General features: G+C 40.3%; 1 protein-coding gene across 2 annotated transcripts in view; it reads right to left on the reverse strand.

The window, feature by feature from the left end:
• Positions 1 to 25,610, reverse strand: part of SMG1 (SMG1, nonsense mediated mRNA decay associated PI3K related kinase) — a 91,260-nt gene that overhangs the window by 5,401 nt on the left and 60,249 nt on the right. For both annotated transcript variants that reach the window (XM_006910914.3, XM_006910915.3), the window contains 29 exons: positions 24,445 to 24,675; positions 24,151 to 24,328; positions 23,592 to 23,753; positions 22,813 to 23,030; positions 22,367 to 22,521; positions 20,703 to 20,925; positions 18,444 to 18,690; positions 17,813 to 18,042; positions 16,444 to 16,692; positions 15,827 to 15,965; positions 15,629 to 15,738; positions 15,304 to 15,522; positions 14,552 to 14,742; positions 13,450 to 13,622; positions 13,022 to 13,301; positions 12,291 to 12,563; positions 11,827 to 12,061; positions 11,350 to 11,576; positions 9,708 to 9,858; positions 9,423 to 9,612; positions 8,776 to 9,245; positions 6,865 to 7,002; positions 5,449 to 5,601; positions 4,190 to 4,369; positions 3,227 to 3,454; positions 2,362 to 2,573; positions 2,097 to 2,203; positions 1,150 to 1,329; positions 959 to 1,065 (listed from right to left, as the gene is read on the reverse strand). In XM_006910914.3, the coding sequence (XP_006910976.1) occupies positions 959 to 1,065; positions 1,150 to 1,329; positions 2,097 to 2,203; positions 2,362 to 2,573; positions 3,227 to 3,454; positions 4,190 to 4,369; positions 5,449 to 5,601; positions 6,865 to 7,002; positions 8,776 to 9,245; positions 9,423 to 9,612; positions 9,708 to 9,858; positions 11,350 to 11,576; positions 11,827 to 12,061; positions 12,291 to 12,563; positions 13,022 to 13,301; positions 13,450 to 13,622; positions 14,552 to 14,742; positions 15,304 to 15,522; positions 15,629 to 15,738; positions 15,827 to 15,965; positions 16,444 to 16,692; positions 17,813 to 18,042; positions 18,444 to 18,690; positions 20,703 to 20,925; positions 22,367 to 22,521; positions 22,813 to 23,030; positions 23,592 to 23,753; positions 24,151 to 24,328; positions 24,445 to 24,675 (5,856 nt within the window). The remainder of the gene's footprint in view (positions 1 to 958; positions 1,066 to 1,149; positions 1,330 to 2,096; positions 2,204 to 2,361; positions 2,574 to 3,226; positions 3,455 to 4,189; positions 4,370 to 5,448; positions 5,602 to 6,864; positions 7,003 to 8,775; positions 9,246 to 9,422; positions 9,613 to 9,707; positions 9,859 to 11,349; positions 11,577 to 11,826; positions 12,062 to 12,290; positions 12,564 to 13,021; positions 13,302 to 13,449; positions 13,623 to 14,551; positions 14,743 to 15,303; positions 15,523 to 15,628; positions 15,739 to 15,826; positions 15,966 to 16,443; positions 16,693 to 17,812; positions 18,043 to 18,443; positions 18,691 to 20,702; positions 20,926 to 22,366; positions 22,522 to 22,812; positions 23,031 to 23,591; positions 23,754 to 24,150; positions 24,329 to 24,444; positions 24,676 to 25,610) is intronic.

The following is a 25,610-nucleotide window of genomic DNA, read 5'->3' on the forward strand; positions in this document are numbered from 1 at the left end:
CAGACAGGCATATTCTGCAAACCAAATGGTCTGGACACACCAAAATGTCAATGTCAAAAGAAAAAAAAAGCTGGGAAACTGTTCTAGACATTAAAGAAGACTAAAAGTAGACAAGCATATGAAATGAAGGATGAACCTTGACCATGGCGAGTATGGGGGTGGGGTGGACGTGGTTTAATGAGAGGAGGGCTAAGTAATAAAGGACATTTTGGCATAACTAGAGAAGTCAGAAAATGGACTGAATGTCAGATGGAAGTCAATGCTGACGTCAATTTTAAGTTTGATAGTTATATAATTATACTGTAGCTGTATATTACAATGTTTTGTTTAGGAGATATATGCCGAAGTATTTAGGCATAAAATTTATGCTGTCTGAAACTTACTGTCGAATGGTTCTGAAAAACTGTCTATACACATACAGACACAAAAAAGTGAAGCAATTGTAGGAAAACATCAGCTGGTTTATCAACTCTGGGTGGACTATGTGAGCATTCCTACAGTTCTGCGGGTTTGAATTTTTCAGAATAAGCAGCTAGGGGGAAACAAGTCATTCTCAGATTTATAGATACAATAATACTAATGAGAAAATTTCAGAGTAATGATTTCAGACAAAGTGACACCCAAAAACACTTTACAGATACTATTCCTGCACCCAAAATGTCATCCTCAGTCCTCTTTCAAATCGTCTTTTGGTGGAGGAGAGGGTCAAGTCACACCTTAAATTTCTTTAAAAAAGGGCTGGGGAGAAAAGAAAGTGCTAACAGTGTAGAGTCAGAGTAAAACAGTGAATATTTGACAGTCCCAGAGCTGCTACTCAAAATCTTCTGTACCCTAAAGTTTTAAAAGATTTAAGTTTCTTATTTCCTGATGAACCACCAGGAACAGGGTGAGGGATCTTAAAATCTATACCGTTTCTGCAGCATTAAAATGTGTAGCTCAAGTTATAAAAAATGGTCACCTGTTCAGCAACTGACATCCTCCTATTTGGATCAACATCTCGGCCCTCTAACTTGGCTTTCACTCTCTTCCACACACTCACTGCATACGAGTTTCTCTCTTGCACAGCTATGAAGCAATGGAAACATATGTACGTCAGTCGGACTACTACTTTGCATAACTATTTAAGGCAACCTTGTTCTAAATAATTACCTTTCCCAGTTTTAGGGTCTCTGACGGCCTTTTTAGGACTACAAGCAACACTCTTGCCAGTTCCCGGAACTGTGCTTGGTGGAGTATCTGCTGATGTAGCAAGATTTTTCTGAATTAGCTTTCTAGCATTCTGTGACATGACATCAGGCTGAGTCTTCTGGCCAGTGTTGCTTCGGACTGCTATAGAGAAAGAGTTAGAAGCTCAAGTTACATATAAACAGAAAGTGGAGGGGGACAAACAGTAGAAAGCAGGGCGGTGCCCTCTCAATCATCAAATACAAACGTGCAGCCTTGAAAACTGATATGATTTTATAACCTTAAAGACCTCATCCCTTGAAACGGAAATTGACTTCCTAAAAATATAGCCTAAATAGACTTTCAGATACAAATTTATACAATGATGCTCCCTAGCTTCTTGTGGCATCAAAAAACTATAAATATCTTAACTGTCCAACAATGCAAGATTAATATGGTAAAGTCACAGAATGCCATATTAAGTTTGGCCATTAAGTCATTTTAAAAAATATTAATGACAGGGAAATTAGCCATTTAATAGTAAGTGGGAAAAGGCAACATTCACAGAATGTTCCCAGTTGACGAGTATGTGTGTGCATGCATAGAAAAGTCAATCAACAAACACATAGTGGTTTTACCTCTAACTGGAATAGAACTACATATTTTTTATTATTTTTCTAAATTTCCCTAAAAAGAATTTATTTTATAATCATATAATGAATTATTTAAAGAGTATTTGAACACAAGAACTTTTAAAATTAAGCCAAAATCTGTTCAGTTTGCGATATGACAGAATTTAGGGAAACCTTTTTAAAAAAAAGGTAATGACTATAAACATATTAGACACTTACAGTATAATTAAAAGTCTCAGCTTCTATATGTAGATTAGTAACAGGTCAAGATTTGGGTCTTTTTGAAGTAGGGAGTCCTACCTGCAGCAAAGGATGGCTGATACGTAGCTGATGACGTTGGACTTGAACATTCATTTGTTGCATCGGTGATTAAGGGTGATGCAAAACTCACTAAATTATTATAGATACTGAAATACAAAATAAAATGGCTTATTTATGAAACGTTTCACCATGTAACAGCTCATAAATATGAATAAAACAAAAAATTAAATGAATTACATAAACAAAACTGACTACATCAGAGGTTCTGCTTTCATTTTAAATTTAGGCCAGAAGGCACTCTTACCTCTGACTCTGTGTTTTCAGTTCTTTCAAAGTGGGAGTTATTTCCTGGAGCATTTCAACATGTTCTTGACTTCGAACCTGACCCATAGCTTGGACTAACGTAAACAGCACCGTCTGAATGTTGTCTTGCCACGATTTATATTCACCCAAGAACTGCCTAACACTGTTCTCATAGGGGACATCTTCACCATCTGCCAGAGCAGCTTCCTCATCCTAGAATTCACATTAATGATTAAGAAAAACCGGTGTTTGTTTCAGTAATTACTCTTAAGACAGTATCCTTCTGAATAACAGGGACTAAGTGTTTTCCGAAGGTCAATTTGTTTAAACCGCTTATTACAATTTAACTCTTTTTCTATAGGAATCTTGTTTCCGGCACAAAATAAAAATTCTAAGTAAAATAAATCCTAAAATTAAATGATGTACTGTTTTGTAATGATCAAGTAACTGTGCCTTTTCTGGGAGCTCAGTTAGTTTCCTTATTATCTACATTATGTAGAAGACTGGAAAGAAGAGACAATACTTCAGTCATTATAGAGGCAGACTTACATGAGTTTGGGGACGAGGATGGGGAAATGGAGGCACTGGAGATCTAAATGCTCTGAGACTAAGTTCAAGTTTCAGCTCTATTACATACTATGTGACTTTGGTGAATCAGTTCCTTTAAGCCTCATTTTTCCTGTGTACAAAATCAGGATGCTACTGACTGCTTAAAAAAATAGTTGATGAAAACGAATTAACTCAGTTACAGACAGATTGGAAGATGTGACTCGACAGAAATGGTTTCTGTTTACGTCATATAAATACAACTATTTGTAACTGTATAAACGGGGGAAGTCACTCTGTGTCACAGTCATTAGTCTTACCTTAGCCATTGCTTTCAGGAGATGTTTGACATCTCCGAGCTGTCGGTTATGACCAGTGAGCACAGTCTTTATATTGTCAACCAGACTCTGAATTGTTTCACAGACTGTTTCTATCTGTTGCTCTTTCTCTGTCTGAACTGCTCTCTGAGTAGACATATCCTGGGTCAATTGTTTGTGTGCTGACAAAAGCCATTCAGAGCTGCCAATAGGATGTTCAAGACTAGTGTCCTAAACAGAAGAAACATTTGTTTGATTTTAAGTATCAGCTGGAATATTACATTTCTTTTCTTCATCATCATCATCAAAAGGTAACTCAAACTAACACAAAGAACCTCAGTTGCCAGGTCATGAATTAAACCTACAAAATAGTATTTAATAAAAATTTAAGCAATCTATGAAATACAAAGATTTTAAACTTTTTTGCATAATCATTCAGGAAATAAATGCTTTAAGACCTAAGAAACATTATCTAGAATAACACAAATGACCCTTATCTAGGACCCTAAACTCACTGTAAGTCACTCTTTAAAATGCAGCCAGAGCTTCCTAGTACACAGCCTAAAGCCTTTCCACAGAATATAGACACTGAATTTATCAACTTGATATTTCTGGACTTAACTCACCTGTCCAGCACTCATCTTCCACCAGCCCCCTGCAAGCTACGCTGTTCTCAGTGCACCTGAGTCATTTGCTATATGCTCTCTCCCACCTTCTCTCTGAACCTCCACAGTACCTCTGAGAATCCTTTCCACTTTTTCATTCATTGTATTATTTGTGTAAATAACAAGTTTCTTAGAGGCTATGAACAAGACCTAATCATCGCTGTATCCCTCAGAACACCTTATAAACAGTACACATGCAATAAATGTAAACAGAGGGACTATATTAAATTGACTTCAGAGTATAACACTGGCTTTATCACCTTAATCACCAAGTCTACGTCTACCACGATTCAAAACTCACCACTCTCTGTAATAAACGAAGTTCTAACTCAGAGACTGAACTGTTAAACTGTGATGCAAATGAACACATTTGTTGGCAACGTTTGATTAGTTCAAATAATGCCGTGTCCAGGTTTAAGGCTTCTGCGGTTCTAGTTCGTAAACTCTCAAAATGGATGATGTTGCTGCAGAGGAAAGTGACCTGCGAAGAGGCAAAAGGGGAATGAAACCACCACAATGAGGAGAAAAATGCAATTAATGAAAAAATACTACCTATTCATTTCCAGAATTCAGGATCAGAATCGGTCCTGAAAATGTATGAATTCGTACGACTCTTTTGAAAAACAGACCTAATCCTCATAAAGACTATAAATGAATGCACATTTTTTTTTTTGTTGATGCTGTTAGGTCCGAGGTAGCCTAACGGCATTAGATAATCTTCTACACGACTGTTTTACAAAAATAATTTACTCCAAAAGAAAACTGTTATCCCATTCAGCTGCAATTTGTGCTATGTCCAAATTTCAAGTTGGAACGTTCCCTCTCTGCTTCTATTCCTGCCTTGCTTCACAATAAAAATCACAGAATGCTAAGCAGATACCTGACAATATTAAGCACATCTTTTAAAGTAGATAATAGTACTGTGATTATATTTAAATAGTTCTTATCTTTAGATACATACTGAAATATTTACAGATAAAATGACAATATTTGGGATTTCCACTAACTATGGGATGAGGAGGAGTAGCAGGAAATATAGAGGAAATAAAATAGGACTTAAGGTGATAATTATTAAATTTAGGTGATGAGTATATGGGATATGGAAATTATCATTAGTGTATTTGTACCTGATTGAAAATTATATGATAGTGTTTTGTTTTTGATGCCCCCCTCCCAATCACAACAAAGTTAATCCACAACCTCTGGCAGAACACTAAGTAACAAGACATTTTATTGTCACATGAAAAAATAATATTAAAATCTTTGGATCACCTTAGTTGCATATAAAGAGTACCTCAGATAAATATGGAATTAAACCCTTTATTTTCCAACAGAGGCTGAATCCACTTTGTTTAATTGGGTGGCAATAAGGGTTTAGGGAAATAACCAGCTGTGACGCTGCTCACGCCCAAGGGCCATCGGTCCCTCTTGCCAGGGCTGCGAACTGGGGAGGGGGAGCCCGCAGCTCTCAAGCTGTCCCTACTTATCTGACATGTATCACCCAGTCAGCTACATAATCCTGCAACCGAAAACAAAGATGGCATACATGGGGCGCAATACCTGACTTGCTCTTTGGCTCTCTTTAAGGACAAGATTTCTTCTTTCAGCTATTGTTGCTTCAAAATCTTGTAGTACAGGTGCCAGTGCTGGGTTGGCACCACCTGCCCATTTGAGTCGCTGTTCAATACTTGCTTCAAGTGCCGCCAGCTTCTCCTAAAAAAGCCATCAGAATCTCAGTGAGTATTTGACTCTCTCCATTTTGTGGCTATTGAACATTTTATATAAATATAAGAAATTCAAAAGAAGCAAGATGGGGCATACATAATTTAGAAAACATCTTTAACAAACAGTCACCTTTTAGAATTAATTTCCATTTCACTTTGAATACTAAGCATGTCTGGAGAGGTAAGAATTCACTTTCAGTATATTGTTTTAAAATTTGAAGAAGTTTTTTTTTTTATTTTTAAACAATCTTTAAAACAAAACACCTGCTATATCAAATCTCTACTGTTCTACATGTGCTATCTTTAAGAAAACCCACTATATTTTTGATTGTGAAAGATGAAAATCAGATCTCCACAAATTCAAATTTATGAATAATGGTAAAAATCTATTCAGATGTATTCAACATTTCGAGTGGAGGAATTCACATTCTCTCTCTCTTTTCCCTGCTTCTCTCTCACACACACGCCCTTCTCTAAAATCAGAAAAAAAAGAGCAAGAGTTCATGCTCCTAAGTTGAAAACTATGACTATCTGCTGTAGAGAAAAGATATTTCAATCTTCAAAGAGAGATTCGGAAGTCTCATTAAAATTTTTAAAAACATTACAGAAGTAATTATATTTATTCTATACTAATATTTATAAAGAACATAAAAATGTCAGTTACTATTGAGTACATAAAGTATAAGAATACACCACATATTTATATAACCATTATCAAGACCAGGTTCTCTTATTTAAAAAAGGGAGGCAAGATTAAATATTTGGGTGACATAACAGAGAAATAGTCAATCATAACAGTTTGGAAAAATGTTTTGCTGCCTTTGACATCACAAAATCCCATTAACTACAAAATAAAGGTAAGAAATGCCTAAACTTACTAAATATTAATAAGCTAAATATGATAGCTTATATACATTTCAGAAAACAAATTAAGTATTCAAGTTTTTCCAATCACTAAGGTTCCCTTAATGTATAAAGGCATCGTAATCACCAAACTCAGTAGAAAACCTGAAATATTTAGTATGTCTCTACTCCTCATTCAAAATATACTGCAACTGTAAGATTCAATTACCTTGGAGAATTAAAAAAAAAAAAAAAAAAGATAAAATTAAAAATAAAAGTGTAAAAGTTATTCTCCTTTGGCTTAGAAGCCGGGGAGGACATGTAGACACACTGAAGAACACAGCACTAACACTTCATCACAGTGTCGCTTATTTCTAAAAGACGTCCTGGAAGATGTGACAGAACATACCTGAACTGTTGCGATTGAAGTTTCAATTTGGCTCAGAGTATGAAGTTTCTTTTTCATGCTGGTTAGGATGGCAGACCGAGGGGGCGGTGTGACTGACATGGCTTGTGGTCTGTTGATGAGGAGATCTTCATGCTGCCACTGTTCAAAGAAAAAGATGTGTAAAAAAATCAGCAGAAAAAAAAAAAAACTTTAAATAAACAAGGGAAGGGAGCTGTGTGTTAGGACCTGGGAAGACAAAAACTCAGCTGCAGCAAAGTGGGGTGGGCAGGAAAAATAGAAGAAACATCATGAAAGAATCACAACCAAACTTAATTAAAAAATATATATACATATATATGTATATTAGGGGAAAGGCAAAAAAAAAAAAAAGGAATCACAACGAAGTGAAAATTTTCCCCGAGGTAGAGACTAGCTGATAAAATTTCTTGGAACAGTGATATGCAACATCAAAATAGTAATTCCTACTCTATGTCCTACTCTATGTAAAAGTCTAGTACACAATTCCCCAAAGATAACCTCGGGTAAGAGGCTGGAGCAGGGGTGGTGGCAGGGAGGGCTGTGCAGCATGGAGGCCAAGCAAGGCACCAAAAGAAACAACGGCAGCAGTAGGCGAGAGAAGTTCTCTCAAAAGAGAGAACCTAGAAGTGACAGAACATGGCAGGCAACTGTTGACAGAGGAGCGAGCCATTCTGTATGTTACAAGGGTGACCCCAGAAGGCCCAAGGGATATTCTGGTTTCAATTTAAAAGTAATATACTTTGTGCTCACAGCTTAAAATGTGTTCAGATAAAACTGAAAGGAGCTTCACAATGCTTTCCATAGGGCTGTCAATTTTTAAGGGAATAAATTCCAAAATGTAGAAAATTTTCAGCATTACATTTTTTAGAAGTAAAAAAAAATTCCAAAAACACATCCCAATGTACTAGAGGGACTGTTACTATATAATAAATGCAATTTCGGAATTTGAATTAATTACTTTTCTTAACTTATGAGCTAAGAAAACAGCCAACAATAAAACTGCAAAGAGAAGGAAACATGGGTCCCACATACTGGGTGAAACCACCAATTCCACTACTGGGAAGCGTATTCCACATGAATGAAGAAACCACTGTGTGTGCCCAAAGAAATCCCAGAAAAACGTAGTCCCCAAACATGACTCCATGCTCCAACTTGTTTGACGCTACTAACAATGCTGAAGACTATACTTGAAAAAACAAACAAACAAACAAAAAAAAACAACAAATAAGAAAAACAACTACCATTTTTATTGTGCTTGGTGTCTTACATAGACCACCATTTTTAACTTTCATGGTCATTATTAACCTTTGAGACAGGTACTGTACCAATTCCACAGATGAAAAAAATCAGACTTAGGAAAGTTAAAGTCAGTTCGTATACCGGAAACCAAATCCATCTCACCCCTAAAGCCTGTGCTGTCATACTGCCTCCAAATGATGAAAGACAAAAACAGGCTTCTAAAAACAATTCCCTGATGAGACCGATTTATGCACAGAGCTGTTACCATGTCAGCAGAGCATCAGAGAAACAGAAGTCACTTTAGAAACAATCTTAATTACATGTTAAATAAAACATATCCACATAACGAACATATGCAACCATCGGAAACTGTATTTGCAATACTTACTGACACATAGTGGTTAGATAATACTCACCACTACAACACCGATAGGAGTAATTCAAATGACACAGCTGTAAACGCAAAACTATCTCAACTACATAAAAGAGAAACAAAGAGTAATCGGAAAGCGCCGAAATGCCAAAGCTGGGTTTGCTCTGGGCTGGCACAATTCAGGAAGTTTAGGAATTTCTCTTGTTTACATTGCTTTATATTCTCCTAGTTTTTCAAATTCCTCCACTGAGGGGAAGCACGTTATAAAGGAAAATCCTTACTTGAAACATGGCAATGTGCAGCTGAACGCGCTGCAGGCTCGTCTTACAGGAGGAAATGCTGGTTTCCAGCCTGCGCACCAAGTCGTGCTTCTTCCAGGCAGTGTCGTAGGAACTGGCCAGCACGGTCGCCCTGTTCATGACCAGCTGAGAGAACTTCCCGACCTGGATGTTGTGCTCCACGGCTTTCTTACACAGATCATCCACAGAAACTTTGCTTTCAGCACCAAAATCCTTTGCCTCCACTTGAGCAATGATGTCTACACCAAGCGCACTGATGAAGCTGCAGAGCGTGAGGCCCAGGGCCTGGTTGGGCAGCCCAATCAGGAGCTGCCGCACGAAGTCGGCTGTGAAGGCCTTGATAGGTTTGGCCATCTGGTCTTCACTGAAACAGGAGTTTCGAAACAGGGTTTTTACACTAACGACCTGTACGGGCCCATTTACGGTATTCTGATCGTCAAGGGAACTGGATCCTGAAAAAGGAACATTGCCTTAAAGTACTTCGTGCAAAACTGAAATGAGGTAATAGTTGATGCTTACTTATAAACTGAGGATTTGATGAGCGTGCAATTAAGATAAACCTACTTCACGCCGTCCCCTTCCAAAGTACTACGCAACTCAATCCAGCCTGTCGGAATGTGCACTATTACCTGACAAAGTTTTAGAAAAGGTGCCGCAGAGCCTGAAGAACTCCTTAATTGTCTGTAGTCTTTTTAGAAAGAAAATCTCTTCGAGCACCTGCCGGTGATTGTCGTCATCAAAAAAGTTGACCTGGGTGCTCCGGGCTTCCCTGATGATGTCGATCTTTCTCCAGGCTACGGGGATTTCCATCTTGTTTAACTACGTAAAGGAAAGAAAAGAAAGTTCATTTCTCCTCTGCCCACACTGAACAACTCTGATACACTTGTCACTTATAAAACCAAGTGAGTAGTTACCTTTTCAACTAGTAAGCCAAAAGCAGTTTCAACTTGTGCAAACATGCCATCAAATGCTACCAAAAGCATCTGGCCAGCTGACATTTTCGGTGTCTCATCAACTGAACCATTTCTTGGTTGGATTAATTCGCCATATTGAGCATGAAGTATTCTAGAGGAAAAGAACAGGGAGTTATAACCCTCACTGCAGAGTAATAAAATTTAGGGGGAACGAGAAAAGTCAACAAGTCTCACAGATTGCATGCAAAGTCTAGAAGAAAGTCTTTTAGCATTAAGGAAGCAGAATTATGACAGAATGGCATCTGACGTCAGGCAATGTGAAGTTGATGGTTCCAATTCTGTATCAGCAACTGTGCAAGTGATTAAATTTTATGCAAACCTGAATTCTGACAATTCATAAATTCAAAAGTTTATGGATTTAACAACTTCCAAATGCTAGAAATTATATGATATGATAAATCTGCTGTGCGAAGAATCTAAATCACTATTTAGCTGACATGTTTGTGCTATAATTACACTGAATTCTTTTGATTATATAGTAAAACAACTAAAGAAACATGAGAAAATTAAAAAACTTTTGAATGCAGGATAACAGAAAACATCAAGGAGAAATTATTACCTTTTTTGCTGAAATAATGGTACAAGTAAGAAAAATAAGTCTGCATTTTAGATATGTACCTCCTACAGTATTGAAGAATGAAAGGATATTTGCTTCAAAAAAGTTGGGGCAGCACAACTTAAATAAGACTGACCAGAGATAGGAAGGTGATCGCTAAAGCTGGTGAAATGGGGGTTTCATTATACTACTCTCTATACTGTTGCACATCTTTGATTTTCCCATGGGAGAAAGTGTGGTGTGACAATTCGAATTCTACCCTCTGAATTATACTTTCTGGAGTGCGCTTGGACACGAGAACACCAAAGAAAGAGATCATGAGTCGCCAGAGACAAAGGGGCTCAGGGCTCAGCTGTGGCTACGGTACGTGGCTGGAGGAACCGCCCTGCCTCCCTACAGGTTCCAAAGCCAAACTGTTTTTCCGGATTTAAGATACGAGAAATACAGGTTCAAGATCCAAAACAAACTTATAAGACGTGTTCATGTGAAGTGAGGTGCATACTCCACTAGCTAAGTGAACTGGCTCAGAGGCTTCCGTGGAGTTCCAAGGCCTGGCTTGCAAAACCCCACACTCCACCTCGTGTGCATGTCTGGTGAAGCGACAGCACTACAGGGACATGAGAACACACGTGATAAACGCACATGGAACTGTGCACGTGTGCAATACTCAAAAACACGTGCACGAGGTACTGTGAAGCCTTCGTCAGCTCTGCGGACTGACGCCAATGCCATCTGCGCGGTGCTGCTATGGCGCTGTAAGGACGCAGGATGCTAACGCCAGAGGAGATGACGTGCACACCAGACCTCCCTCCCTGCCCACTTTTCTTTTTTTACGACTTCTTATGAATCTACGGTTATTTTCGAATATGAGGTTTTCTTTTAAAAGTACGTACCTAAGCATTTATTAGTAACTATATCTGCTCTAAAAATCAAAAATAAACTCAAAGTAAAGTAAGAGCTCAGAACCCTTGGCTGGCTTCCCCGTGTCTTCCACAAGAAACTGGGGCCCCGCTGGCATGCACTTGCCTGGCCACGTCGATGTAATGCGCGTGTGTTTCTTCCTCGAGTCCCATAGCTGCATTTCTTAAATAGGCCTGAAGAGATTCGACGAGAGTCTGCAGGGGAACGCCATCGGTGGTCTGCTCAATAAGACCATCCAGCTCATGAAGCATACTTTCTAACGTGTGTTCTCCTTTCATTAAACATCTCAGTGCTTCTGGAAATATGATTTGCCGGAAATTTGAATTTAATTCCTATAAATATGTGAGAAATACAATTTAATGTTTTCTGAGTTTTGTTAAGTTACTGCCATAATTTAAGAACAAACTTAATGCAATTGTAACCAAATTATGGATATAAACCTCATACTGATCTTTAAGTGAGTGACTGCTTAAGTAACGTTACAAAGAAGTCAAAGTGCTTTCCTGAACTAAAGAGACGAGACGTATAATTGTTCGATACCTAAAATCAACTTAAAATGTAAGCCAATTTAAAAGCGTTCACCTGAAGCGAGGTGTATACTCCATTAGCTAAGTGAACTGCCTCCGATGCTTCCATAGGGTTCGGAATGTCCAAGTCCTGGGGCACCAGGTGGCACTGCTTCAGCAACTGAACCAGGCAAGTGACGTTTCCGCTCATACTGCAGAGCTCCTCCAGGAACCAGGCTCCATCCCGAGAAGTCAGATCGACCAGCTGCTCTCCCGCACTCGAAGCTGCCCCTTCCATCATCAGGTTACGCCTACAAGCGACAAGCATGTGTATAGTGAAACTGACCTAGCTAGATTCACACACAAACGAGAATACATCGAAATCTTAAAGAAAATAAATCAGCTGTACTACTGCACAAGACGAATGAAAGTCAAAGAATATCTTAAGTTTGAGAGTAAACAAAAGACACATAAAATCTCAATAAGCATCAATGTTCCCAAGACGATGAGATGGTCTCAGTATGAGGTCAGCTAACTCACCTTGTGAGGGTACAAAGCGCAGAAATAATAACACTCGCTAGACTCAAAGAGCCTTCTTCTCCATTCTCGTGAAGGAAAACTTTAATGCAACGTTCAATTTCTTTCAACTGATCTTCACAAACGGGCACCGTGACAGCTTCCTGTTTCAAGCGCTCCACCTGTCTAATAAGTCTGCTGTTTATGTCGGCTGCGAACCGCTGCAGGGTCATCTCAGTGGCAGTGATGAACTGACACACTGTTGGCGGTGGCTGGGGAGCATACTGCATTTCATATCTGTATGACATGAGTAGGAAGAGGTGTTGGTTTATAACGTAACCACTCCCTACTTGTAAACAAAGTTCATGCTTTACAAAATACTGTATACTGAATACTGCATTTGATCCTCAAACAGTGAAGAGCGGGAATCATTATTTCTATATTACAGACAGGAAAGTCTCAAGAGCCACAGTAATGTCCTAAGATGACTCACTGGTGACAGAATCGATGTTTGCATTTAGCTCTCTTCACCCTCATCCCACCCACCACTCTTACACTGGGATACATTCTAAGATATTAGGAAAAACCAGTCTTCTAAGGGAAAGCGTGAGTCAAATTCTCCTGAAACCAAGACAAAAGTGACTCCAGTCAAATTCCATCTATCAACCACTTCTTTCAAGAAAAACTACTATGCAATTAAACTGAACACTACTGTGCATCCAACCCCGAGAAGCACGCAAGTGCTACCAGCTCACTTCCTGTAGAGCTCCTGGCAGCGCTCCACGGTGGTGCCGCAGACCAGCTCCTCCATCCAGGCCTTCCACTGCTCGATGCGGTGCTTCTGGAATATGGCCTTCGGATACTGCAGAGCCACGGTTGCGTAGTGATGCAGCTGCTCCAGACAGCCTCGGAGCACCGAGCGCCTCTGCTGCAGCAGCGCGCCCACCTCCCCCTCCAGCTGCTCGCACTGACTGATCAAGTGGGCCTGACCAGCATTCTGCAGAAAGGCTGTCGCTGGCACGTAGCTTGGAGGACCTTTTAGTAAAAGAGAATTATAAATTGCGGTGAAATCATTTCAACTCGGCAGTTGTCACAAGGGAGCACAAACCAGAACCCCACACATCAAGACACAACTACAAAAGTCACATGCTCACGTGTGTATCTAAAATAAGTCAGCCCATACCAAGGTCCATTTGTGTGCTTATCTCCTGAAGCAAACTTGCAAGCTGTGTTGCTTCTAAATTATTGAATGCAGCCTGATAATGTGTTATCCACTGTTCAAATTCATTCAGCTTCACCTGGATTGCTTCCTGAACAGCCCTTTGCTGAGTCTGTAGTTGGGTGTGTTCAGAATACCTAGCAGAAGAGGAAAAAAATTTAAAAACTGCTTTCATAACCCTGACTTTGCTCATACTTGGGACTGCCTGATATGCGCCTTTTCAATCCTGAGGGCACTGATCAATACCCCTCACTTCTCCGGTTTATCCTGACCCCGTAGTTCCCTCAACTATACTTAAAATATTCTAAGCAAAACTCTACCACACCTGTCAGGTTCTGAGTCATTAAAAAGTAAAAAAAGACTTCTCCTTAATGAACCTTATGACCTTAGAGCCTCATGCAGTATCTGGAACCTGCATATTCAAGTGCCCTTCACTGAACACCTGCCGTGTGTAAGGTTCCTTCATCTAGATCAGAGGTCCCCAACTCCCAGGCCGTGGCCGGAATCAGTCCATGGCCTGTTAGGAACCGGGCCACACAGCAGGAGGTGAGCAGCAAGTGAGCCAGCGAAGCCCCACCTGTATTTGGAGCCTCTCCCCAGCGCTAGCATCACCGCCCCAGCTCCACCTCAGATCATCAGGCATTAGATTCTCCTAGGAGCACTGGTCTCTGGTGCCAAAAAGGTTGGGAACCACTGACTTAGATCACTCTAATTTAATGGTTACAAACTCAGCAAAGTAGATGAAATAACTGCCACTGTACAAATGAATGAGGATTCAGATAAAAGCTATAGAAAGAAAACCCAAACCCAAGATTTTCTGAATCCTAGTTCAGTGTTCTAACCACTATCCCCACCCATCCTTCAGAATTACTCACTTAAATTAAATATAAGCAGAAAACTTAAATGAGTTCTTATTTATTAACACTTAGAAACTGCAGTTCTTAGGAGAGCTTTTATCATTTACGGGAGTTGCTGCAATAATTCTAATTAACTTGACGACATTTATACAAATACTAAAATCCCCATTAATGGCACATATTTAGAAATGAGTTCGACACTTTTGAACCTGTGTTGCAGAGTGTGAGAAGGATGATCCACGCCCTCAGCCCCTTCCAGAAACTCTATTTCTTCCAGCAGCTTGCCCTGCAGTTTCTCCACCTCCGTCAGCTGCTCCTGCAAGCTCAGGTATTCGTCTAAGCTGCTGTCCAACTTGGGGAGCACAACCAGCATCTCGTCCCTGTTCTTAAACCAGTTCACCTGTGAAAAGACCGTAGTCAGGGAGATTCTCACAGGGTCAACTGAGAGACCGGACAAGGTCTGTCAGGAACACATGTCATCCTATTTAAATCCCAACAAAACCCCGAGAGGGTGACAGCATCACCCATATTTTACAGAGGTAACTAAAGCGTCCAAGGGCACACAGCCATAAACTGAGACTTGGTTCCACAATGCCGCAGTTACGCTATATCACACCAAACAAAGTTAGCATCACTGGCTACAAGGATGTAAAACCATGACTGAGGGGAGGCTATCCGACTCAGGAACACTTAAAATAGTCATTGGCAAACGCAGTTCGATCTATTAAAAAAGGGATGATTTTTTTCACATCCCTAACCCACCTCCTACGAGCGTGACTATGCGTGTCTCGGTACGGCGGCATTTCGTAGAAAGACATCACGTTACCCTATTCACTGCTGTCTCAATATAATACACTACAGTCTTGCAAAAAAGTTTTAGAAAAACATTTTTACGCAACTTTTTCACAGACATGTTAACTATTACAAAAAGATGGTGACGACGTAGGACCACTGGCTTCACCTTAATCTCAGCTACTCTGGAGGAGAAGAGGCTGCGGGTGATCTCCCGCTCCATCTCCCGCTTGCTCTGCTTGCTCTCGGCCTGCTGGCCGCCTCCGCCGTAGACGGCGCCGGCGAAGCCGGCCTCGCCCCCCGCCGTCCAGTCCACCAGCGGGTCGTACACGAAGGCCTCCAGCAGCGTCAGCAGAGTCTCCCTGCCGCGCCGCATGATATGCAGAACCTGTGTGCAGAAGCGTCTGAAATGAGTCTGAGTGCAAACGTAGCTTCTCACGCGCGGGACTTGTTAATAAGAGGGACACAGAGAGGAATGAGAAGAAGCAGAGCACCTGCTCGCAGGAAAGCCTGAAGACGCCTTCTACTCCAGTCACACCCAGAGCCGTTTCGATGTTCTGTGTCATCCGAAAAGGCACTTTCTCAGGAACTCGAAGGCTTTTACCTTGAAAAGACAAATCACGACATTTTTGTCCTTTCACCAAAAAAAACATTTGATCCTCACATAAATGTAAAGTTCAAGTGCACGTTACCTTTCTCAAAGCAGACGTTGTAATCTATGTGAACGACCTCTCCAGTCGTCATGTCTATGAGCACGTTATCCAGGTGTCTGTCCCCAAGGCCGATTATGTACCCGACCATCGACATGACCGCGGTGGACCTGGCATACGACTGAGGAAGGAGGGCGGGGAGCAAGGGAAGCGCGTCAGCAGACAGCCTTCAACATGGACCTGATGCTCTAAAACTGACAAGTCCATAACCGCACGCCCTCGTTTCTATATAAATAGCTGGCACTCAGCAGGGCTGCCGCCTGTGGTCAGAGGCTCTGCACTGAGCAGCTGCACACAAAACGGGTCGGGTTGGCCCGACCCGGTCATCAGAACGCTGGAATTAAAAACCACAGCTCCTCGTCAGCCTCCCTGGTTTTCCCCTTCCTAAAGTTTTGATTCTTTTATTTCACCCACAAGTCCCTCCGTTCTGCCTTTACGCAGTCATAGCCATGTTTTATAAATACAGGAGTGTAATATAAGATTCAAATACAGATCTCAAACTTCCAAGCCTCGACGGAGGCTGGGAGGGTGCAGCAGACAGCCAAGACAGGAAGCAGGCACAGGAAACGACTAATACTCGCTACAGAGCAAAAACACACCTGTGTGACTCGCCACCATTCATCGGGGGTGGTGCAAGATGACCAAAGTTCTTTAGCAAGGAGATTCGGGGGCGTGGCCTCCATTAACTCTTCCAACACTGCCTTCATCACATGAAGGGGCCAATCTCGTCGGGACACGTCCAGACTAAGGCCGACCGCTTTCAAAGCAGGCCCGATTTTACTGTAATAAAGTTCACTAGGACGGGGAACAATTCCAGGATTCTGAGGGGTTTGATAGGAATCTTGTGCCTGTAAAAAAAAATTTTTTTAAGGTCAGCTTTATTTAAATAAGGATAAAGGTTACTTTGAATGGAAAGGAGTATTTTTAAAAATAATTTTTCATTCTCCATGTCCCCAGGTGAATGCACCAAATAGCCAATTCTTCTGGACTAAGCATCTTACAATCTACATATTTTTCTCTTAATCAGCTACTATTACTTTATTAAAAACTTTGGCTTACTGTTGCATTTCTTGAGGTTCAATTCAAACTCAATATCCAAGTCACATTTATTTTTCTTTGTAACATGTAATTCTGTTTAAACTTTATCATTCATTTATGCACATTTCATTCTTCACCAACTTAATCATCAATATAAAATTAACAACAGATACTTAGACAAAAACTTGTATAGTCCTTCTCTAGTTCCCATCTCGAATTTACCCTCCAATAATTGCTCTGCGGTCTCCTGTGCCTACTTTTATAACCTGACTCCTTTCAAACTCTTACCCCTTCCCACAACTACCTTAATTAATTAGAATCATTTTCTTAGGCTAGATGTGAAAAACTGAGGTTGACACTATATAAAGTTTATCTTCATACCCATAGCACTTATACTACCGTTCTCGGCATATATTAAGCAGATACTTAACTAAAATGAATTCTAAATTAAACTTCTAGTCTAAATCAAAGTATAAATTTCACAGATATAAAAATAGGATGCCACAGTGTCTAATTCTAAATATAGAGTTGTGTATTTACATACTTAATTTAAAAAAACCTGGGTTTCGAAACTGTCTTATTTACAAATTTAAAAGACCCTAGTAAGCTCAATAAAAGGCATTAAGATATGAATTATCAAGTTCCTGAGTGATTAACAACCACGTTACCATCCCCCTTTCCATATTTTTCTAGAATAAGATTAACCCAATGTCATTATTTCTGCCTCTTAAAACTTTATTTTTGTAAACTGTCCCTCAAAATCATTTTCCTAGACATTTAAAGTCTGTTCCCTAACTTTTACAAACTTGCAAAACTGCTCCAGTGCAGTAAGTCTAAAAATACTTCACACAGAACAGAGACCAGACTGACATATATACTGTGTAGGCACATTCAAACAAAGGCACACGTATTATCTGAATCTTTCTCAACCTTCTGGGCTTGTACGGCAGCTTCTCGCTGTTGCCACCGTTTGTAAAGACCAAATAAGGGCGTGGCTCCATCCACCCACTGGATCAGCCCCGACCTCGTTCCCAGCGGTGTCACAGAATAGTGCCGCGCGTGGAAACGCGGTGTTTCCTGGCGATTGATTGTAGCAAACATAGTATTCACGATAGACAGAAACTGCATTATTCTCTCATCCAGATGTAAATCCTCCAATCCTACGGAAACAAAAAGTAGTTACAGCAGCTGACCAAATGGGGTGAAGTGTGACGGGACAGGGCTGGAAATGGACCACTTTTTGTATCTTTCTCAATCAAGAAATGACAGCCAAAGAGGCACCCTGAGAGCTTTAGAGAACTTTCTCATCAATCACAAGATATTAGACACTAGCGGTCTTAGCTGTACCTCAAGCGTCCTGCTTGTACAAATTCCTAAGCAAAGAGAGGGGCAGAACTGGGAGCGCTGACTCCTCAGCATCCAACCACTTCCATTCGAAATCACGTAAGAACAGGACACTCTCAGCCACTCAGGACATACAGAAATTCACCTGAAACACCCTCTCCTACCACACATGCACGGAAAGCATCAATAATCAGACTAACGCTCTTTTAAATCCCACCTTTGAAAAGATAAGGATAGCTCTTCCCATCTGACCCCAGAAAGAGAAGTTTCTTTGGCTTGGTTTTGGTAGGTAAGATTGTGATGGTTCCGCCCACGCTGTGGATTGTGACAGTGTCTCTGGCTGAGACTTCTCCAGGAAGAGCAATTTCAGTATTAGTCATGGCAGCCAGCCACGGGCTGATTTCTTCAAGACGCAAGATGTAACTTGCACGTTTCTGTGCTCTCTGTTGCAAACTCAGCATTATCTGCATTGATAAGATGGGAAAAAACAAGTTTATATTGCCATTGCAACATATTGTCTTCCATCCAATTTGGCAAAAAAGTAACCTTAAAATGCCAATACAAACTTCTCTTGTTCTAGCCCCTATGTTTATTTAACTCGGTGTTACATATCTGGGCCATCCTGGGAGGGAAAAGAGTGCTGTGCTAGTGTGTTCTAGGGGATTCCTTACTTTGTTCAGACCCCCTTCCTCTCCTCTGTCCAAACAAGCAAAGAAATCACAGCAAACAAAAGGAGATCACTGCTGTGATGATAAAATCCAGGGCTCGTAGACTAAATCTCCCCTGCTAAGCTATGTCTGACTGATGCCCATTCAGATCAACTCAGTCCTTACAGTAGAGCATAAAGTGTAGCCAGCGTTAGCTGTCAGGCAGACAGAGCGCCTCTGGAAGCCATTCGAAAAGTTGGTAACAATTCAGAGCTCTGAGCACTTGAAGTATTCAGAAAAACACAACTCCTTCTGAACAATTCACAGGGAGTGGAGCACATGTACAGTTAGTTGTGTCCCTACCTGCAGCTAACTCAATAACCTGCACCTGAATTAATGAACCCTGGGCTGTGCTTAGATGTGAAAAAATTTTAATCGATCCTTAGCGAGCTTTGTTCACATAAAGAAAAAGACAACTTGGAAAACCCCAAGTATCTGCTGACAGGACAATGGATAAATTGTGGTATTTTCTCATAATAGATCAATGTTTGGCTGCACACAAAATATGGATCATAAGGAAAAAACCCTAAGGCTAATAAATCCATCAATAATGGTAGTAGTAAACACAGACACATATGTACAATATGATCTCCTTTATATGAAGTTAAAAAGCAGGCAGAAAGTGAACAATCTACCATTTGGAAATGCATCAATAAACAAAACTACTTTTTAAAAAGTAGGTAATGCTTAAATTCAGTACAGTCATTGCAGAGAGATTTATAATTAGGGAGGGACATGCAAGATTTCTAAAAAGTTCTATTTTTTTAAGCTTTTTTTAAAGCTGTACTACAGATAAAAGGGGAGACACAGGTAATCTTTTTAATGTTTAAAACTTATCTTTAAAATGAACACAATCAGCGAAAATTTTTGACTTATTTCACACACACACACACACACACACACACACACACACACACACACACACACAGTTTTAAAAAGTATTCCCGGTCTCCTCCTCTAGGTTTCTTAGTTAACAGTTACTGAGAAAGTGACACAGAAGCAAGAAAGAGCTGTTAATCCACAAAGAAACAATTTTGACTATGCTGCACAGAAGTTTCACCCTTCATGCTGGTCTCCTTGTCTTGGGCTTCAGGCTACCTCCTTCCATTTAGCAGCTTGCATTTACTCGTGACTCTTAGGTGTACTTTGTTTCTACACCGTATCTTTGAATAGTTTTCTCATCACCAAAGTTCAGGAAGGAACGGGAGCGATAAAGGTAAGCGATAGAGAAAGAAGGAAAAAGGAAAAGCAAGAAGCTACAGGAAATAAACAGGTACCCCCAACTAACGGTGCTACTGCTGTCACTGATAAAAACCAAAGAAAATATAGAATTAAGGGAACCAGAATATCAAAGATTTAAATACACTAATCATCCCCAAATAGCTTATACAGAATTGATTTCAAAACAATGACTTATGAAAATCTATATAGGCGTAAGATTAAATTTCTTAATCTTTTATGAGAATATAGCAGGCAATCAATATTTAGCTCAAGGCCAGAACCTCTTCCTTGGCTAATTTCTTACGGTACATACTTCCCTGGTGTGAACCCTCTGTTGACCGAGTTTGCCTCCCAGGCCCACTCAACCCCAAATTCTCCAAATGAAGAAAACACACTTCTCTACATTTCTTATAAGGCAAGTGATCACAGGCTGCCTTCCATGGGCTTCCAAATTTTCTCATGTTCCAAGTAAAGAGAGTGCCCTTATTTAAATTTTGTATCTCATAAGAAATTTCCCATTTTAGAGGCATTCTTGAGTTTTTCCTTACCTCTTTAAATGGAATCCAACTGCTCCCAGGCTTTGCAGGGTTTGAGGGTGTCTTCAGTTTTTCAAGGGCGTTTTCAATTGCGTCTCCGTAGTTATCCTGAAACCACTTTTCATGAGGCGTTTCTGCAGGGGCCGCAGTGATGCTGCGCACGTGCTCCAGAGCAAACACGATGGGCTTCATCAGAGCCGTGTGCTTCTCTCGCATGATTGCAATTTTCTCTTCTCTGACCAGGAAGACAGTTTCATACAAATAAGGAACGACTTAAATGTATCAAGTGTAAATAAATAGTATAAAAGAATAAGGCAAAATAAGGAATAAAATATTAGCGAAGTAACTTACAACATGGCATTGTCAAAAATCCAGCACATAAAAGAGGCAGCTTCTCTTGGCAGCAAATGGTGCTGGGAAACTGGATGCCCACTTGAAAGAGTGCTGGACTTTACCTTACACTACGTGCAAAAAACCACCTTAAAACAAATCAAATACCTTAGAGCTGAGAATTCAAAGCTCTTAGAAGAAAACATAGGGGAGAGGCTTCCCCAGAGACACTGGATTTGACACTGATTTCTTAGATATGACACAAAGCACAGGCAACAGAAGAAAAAATAGGTAAATTGGGCTACATCAAAATTAAAAACTTATGTGCATCGAAAGACACTATCAAGAGAGTGAAACAACACACAAAATGGGAAAATATACACATTTTGGCAAATCATGTATCTGATGAGGGATTACTACCCAAAATATACAGAGAGCTCCTAAAACTCAACAATTGACAACCCAGTTAAAAAATGGACAAAAGATCTGAATAAGACATTTCTCCAAAGAAGATATACGAGTGGTCAACAGGCACACTAATAGATGCTCAGCGTTTTTAGTCACTGGGAAATGCAAATGAAGACCACAGTGAACTACCGCTTTTCTCATTAGGATGGCCACGGTCAAAACAAAACAAAACAGAAAATAACAAACACTGATGAGGATACAGAGAAACTGAAATCCTCATGCACTTTTGATGGGAATGTAAAATGCTGCAGCCACTGTGAAAAACGGTCTGGCAGACCCTCTATACGTTAAACACAGAATTACCATATGACCCAGCAAATCCACTGGATCATACACAAAATAACTGAAAGTCTCAAACAGACATTTGTACACTAATGTTCATAGAACTATTTTTCACAATAGCCAGGAGCAACCCAAGTGTCCAGTGACAGCACGTAAACAAAATGTAGCCTATCTATACAATGGAATGTTACTCGGCCACAGAAAGGAAGAAAATTCTGACACATGCTACAACATGAACCTTCAGAACATTATGCTAAGTGAAATAAGCGAGACGCAAAAGGATGACTACTGCATGAATCTTCCTTACATGAGGTACGTCAAATTCAGAGTCGGAAGGTAGAATGGCAGTGACCAGGGGCTAGGGTTAGAGGAGAATGGGGAGGGACTGTTTAATGGGGACAAAGCTTGTTTGGGATGATGAATAAGTTCTCGGAATGGATAGTGGAGATGGCTGCACAATATTCAATGTACTTAATGCCACTAAATTGTACGTTTAAAATTGATTAAAACAGCAATTTTTATGCTGTTTTACTGTAAAAAAAAAAAAGAGGCAGCTTCATTTTCAGAGTAAGTAGCGTGAGTGTATGAAAACATACTTGCGTAAGGTGTTGTTGTTTTGGACTCTCTTCACCTCATCTTCGAGCTGCTGGATCCGTCTCAAGACGTACATGTGCTGCTGTAACAGGACCCCCAGCCAGAGCTCATCCCAGAGAACGGTGACCCTGCGCAGCTCAGCCACGAGCATCTGCACCTGCAGACAGAGCACGTCCAAACACACTCACCTACACGTCTACACACAGCACGGCTCTGCACACACCGGGACTGCAAGTTAAATGTGTCTTCTGTTCACCAGTGAACCTTAATTAGCGAGCCTGCCTATCAACACAAATTCGCAAAACCAATTTTGATTCTTCTAAAAAGCTTTGTTCTTCAAATATAAACCATGGCAGTTTTTTAATGGGTTTTGTTTATAAGGTTTGGAGGAGGAGGGGACGTTATAATAAATAATTGTATTAAAACATGTGATTGGGGTTTTTTGTACCTGTAACACCATAGTCGGATTTGCAGAAGACAGCTTATCTACAATTTTGCTGTAGCAATCCTGCATCATGGCCTGGTCTTCATTTAATCCGCTTTTAGGTTCATCCTTATTGCTATCCTGAGAAGCAGGAGGACTTCCTCCCTCACACTCAGAAACCAGCAATTCTTCTCCTTGAATATTGCCAAGTAAAGTTGGAATTGCAGAGGAAAACTTATTTCCTATGAGGAAACAGGAGAAGAAGGTGTACTCTGGAGGTTTTTCCCATGTGCACATATCGAATGAGGGAAAACATCGATCATCAACAACTCCAGAGCACTCATTTAAAACTCATTGGTGTTCTGTGCACTAAAGTGACCGAAGATCACAGGTAAGTCTGCCTTTCTACAAATTGAGCTTTTATATTTATTAATATTCTAAGCTAACAGAAGATACATGGGGGGAAAGTAACAAATAAGTCTCAACAAATAAAGTGTTCTCCCAGCCAGAGTCCAGAACTTGGTTCTAATCCTTCTCCACCAGTCATCTGGCTCAGTGAACGTGAGAGTCAGGTTCTCCATGCGTTGGTGCGTTACTGTGACGCTGAAGACAATGTGTAAAGCACATGTCCTAGTGTCAGAAAGTAGTTACTCCTTCAACAAATGACTATTATAGCATTAAAAAAAAAAATAAACAACTATAAACTCTATCGACTCCAGAGCATAAAGCTCAAAATAACTGACCTAACAAACATCATTTGCAAAATAATTTATATAGAGTAGCAGTATCTTAATAGTCCATACCTGAGGCCTGCGATTCACTGCTAAGCGATATGGTACCCACTATTGCCGGGTACAGGATGAGGTGTGGGGAATCCTGGGCCACCCGGCAGAGGAGGTTGCAGATGCTTTGGCGCACGTACACTTCAGGGTGATTTAAGCGTGAGAAAAGCTGTGGAATAATTCCTTCGGGATAAGATGACAGAAATATAAAGTTACTAAAAATGGTCAATATAGTAGATGCAAATGAATAAAACCTGGTGTACGCCAGCGTCACTTATGAGGGCTGCAAATGTCTCCGATAACAAAGAACCGTACCAATAGTTCTTGAATTATAAGTCTGGTTAGCTACAGAGCTATAATCAAAACCCAGAGCAGTTAAAAAATGTTCTAGAGAAATGTGTTTTCTGTGAATGCTAGTAAAAGAAGGCAGACATAGACGATTTTTACAGAGGATCTATGAACTTTTTCTCAACTACTCTAACACGTTCAAATCATAAATATAAAGGAACTACTACTTTTTTACTATCTCAGATATCCTACCCAAAAACAATTTTTTCTGACCCATCCTTTAGATCCTCACCTCTCCAAGGAGCAGTGGGTGTCGTTTCCAGGCCATGTTCCAGATACTGCCTGAGCTCGCCGGCATGTTTCACGAGCAGCCTGAGCAACCGCAGCGTGGCCATCACGATCACGTCATCGGTGCTCTGCTCCGCTCTATGACTTAAATGCAGCCTTGGGTCATCTTCGTCTAAAGGAATCTGGGGTGAAGGACGAAAGAAAGAAAAAAGAAAACACTTCAGAGTAAGCACCGCTTTCATGTATTGGGAAATCGTTTCAAACGAACTTGGCTGAAACAGAACACCGAGCTGCCGACCTGACCAGCGTTGAGCTTGAGGAAAGTAAAGTATGCGCTGCAGGACAGTTTGTACAGGCTGAAGATCCGATCTACCACTTTCCTCCACACCTTGATAACGCCCTCTGTCGCGCTTTCGTCAAGTTCTGACAGCCACGGGCAGCTTGACAGTAACTGACGCCAGATAACATCGACCATGTCATCTTCCTCATTATCTTCGCTTTCTGTTATCTGAAGTGTTATATCTTCATCCTGAGGAAAAATTGGGCAAAAAATGCTATTTTAAACACAAACTGAAAAGGGAGGAAGGGACTCGATTTTCCCGTCATATGAAAACGAATTTCTCATTTATGAAAGACAAAATTACTCTACATTTAGTGTTATACATGCTAAATCAATATCAATATGCTTCTCTTTACACTTATACATGTAGCTAATAAAGAAGGATATAAGCATTTAGCAAAGATCGAAGACTGATTTTTGCATATCGGATGTTCTAAGACACAATATGATATTCTGCCTGCAGAAAACTACACAATCTGTTGAAAAGTCAGAGGCTGAACGTATACAGAATAGTCACAACAGACCTTACTCTCTGTCCAGTACTGTACACACACATAGCCCCAGCTCTGCCAGACAAGGATACATGCTGATGTCCAGAGCAAGAGCTGAGTCCATATGGTTTAGCTCAGCAAATAAAAGCTAAACTTTTAAAGTCTACCACCAAATACTTAATAGTCATGCATTCTATAATTGACAGAACTTTGAGAGGAGAGGGAGTAAATCTTACCAATCATCTGGTCCATTGGTTTTCAACTCTGGCCGTATATGCGAATCACCCAGTATGCTTAAATACGCACGTGCGCACGCACACTCACATTCCACCCAGGGTGTCTAGGGCACTCGGTGGCACTCAGGCACTAGCATATTTTACAAGTACCCGACCCAGTGTTAAGAACCTAATTTCTGATCAGAAGAGCACTGATAAATCTACTTTACATAAAATGAACACCACCTCTTTTAAAAGGACCCTAAGGAAATGACTTGATTTCTCAAGAAATTATATTCTTCTTCGAAACTATTATTACCTGTCATCTTAAAAACCAGTTCTTTTCTGAAACAAAACAATATTTAATCCAGTACATGTGACCAACTTCCTCAAAATTAATAAGTCAGAATAGTGAGCT

Source organism: Pteropus alecto, unplaced genomic scaffold (assembly GCF_000325575.1).
Source record: "Pteropus alecto unplaced genomic scaffold, ASM32557v1 scaffold34, whole genome shotgun sequence".
NCBI classification, from domain to species: Eukaryota; Metazoa; Chordata; class Mammalia; order Chiroptera; family Pteropodidae; genus Pteropus; species Pteropus alecto.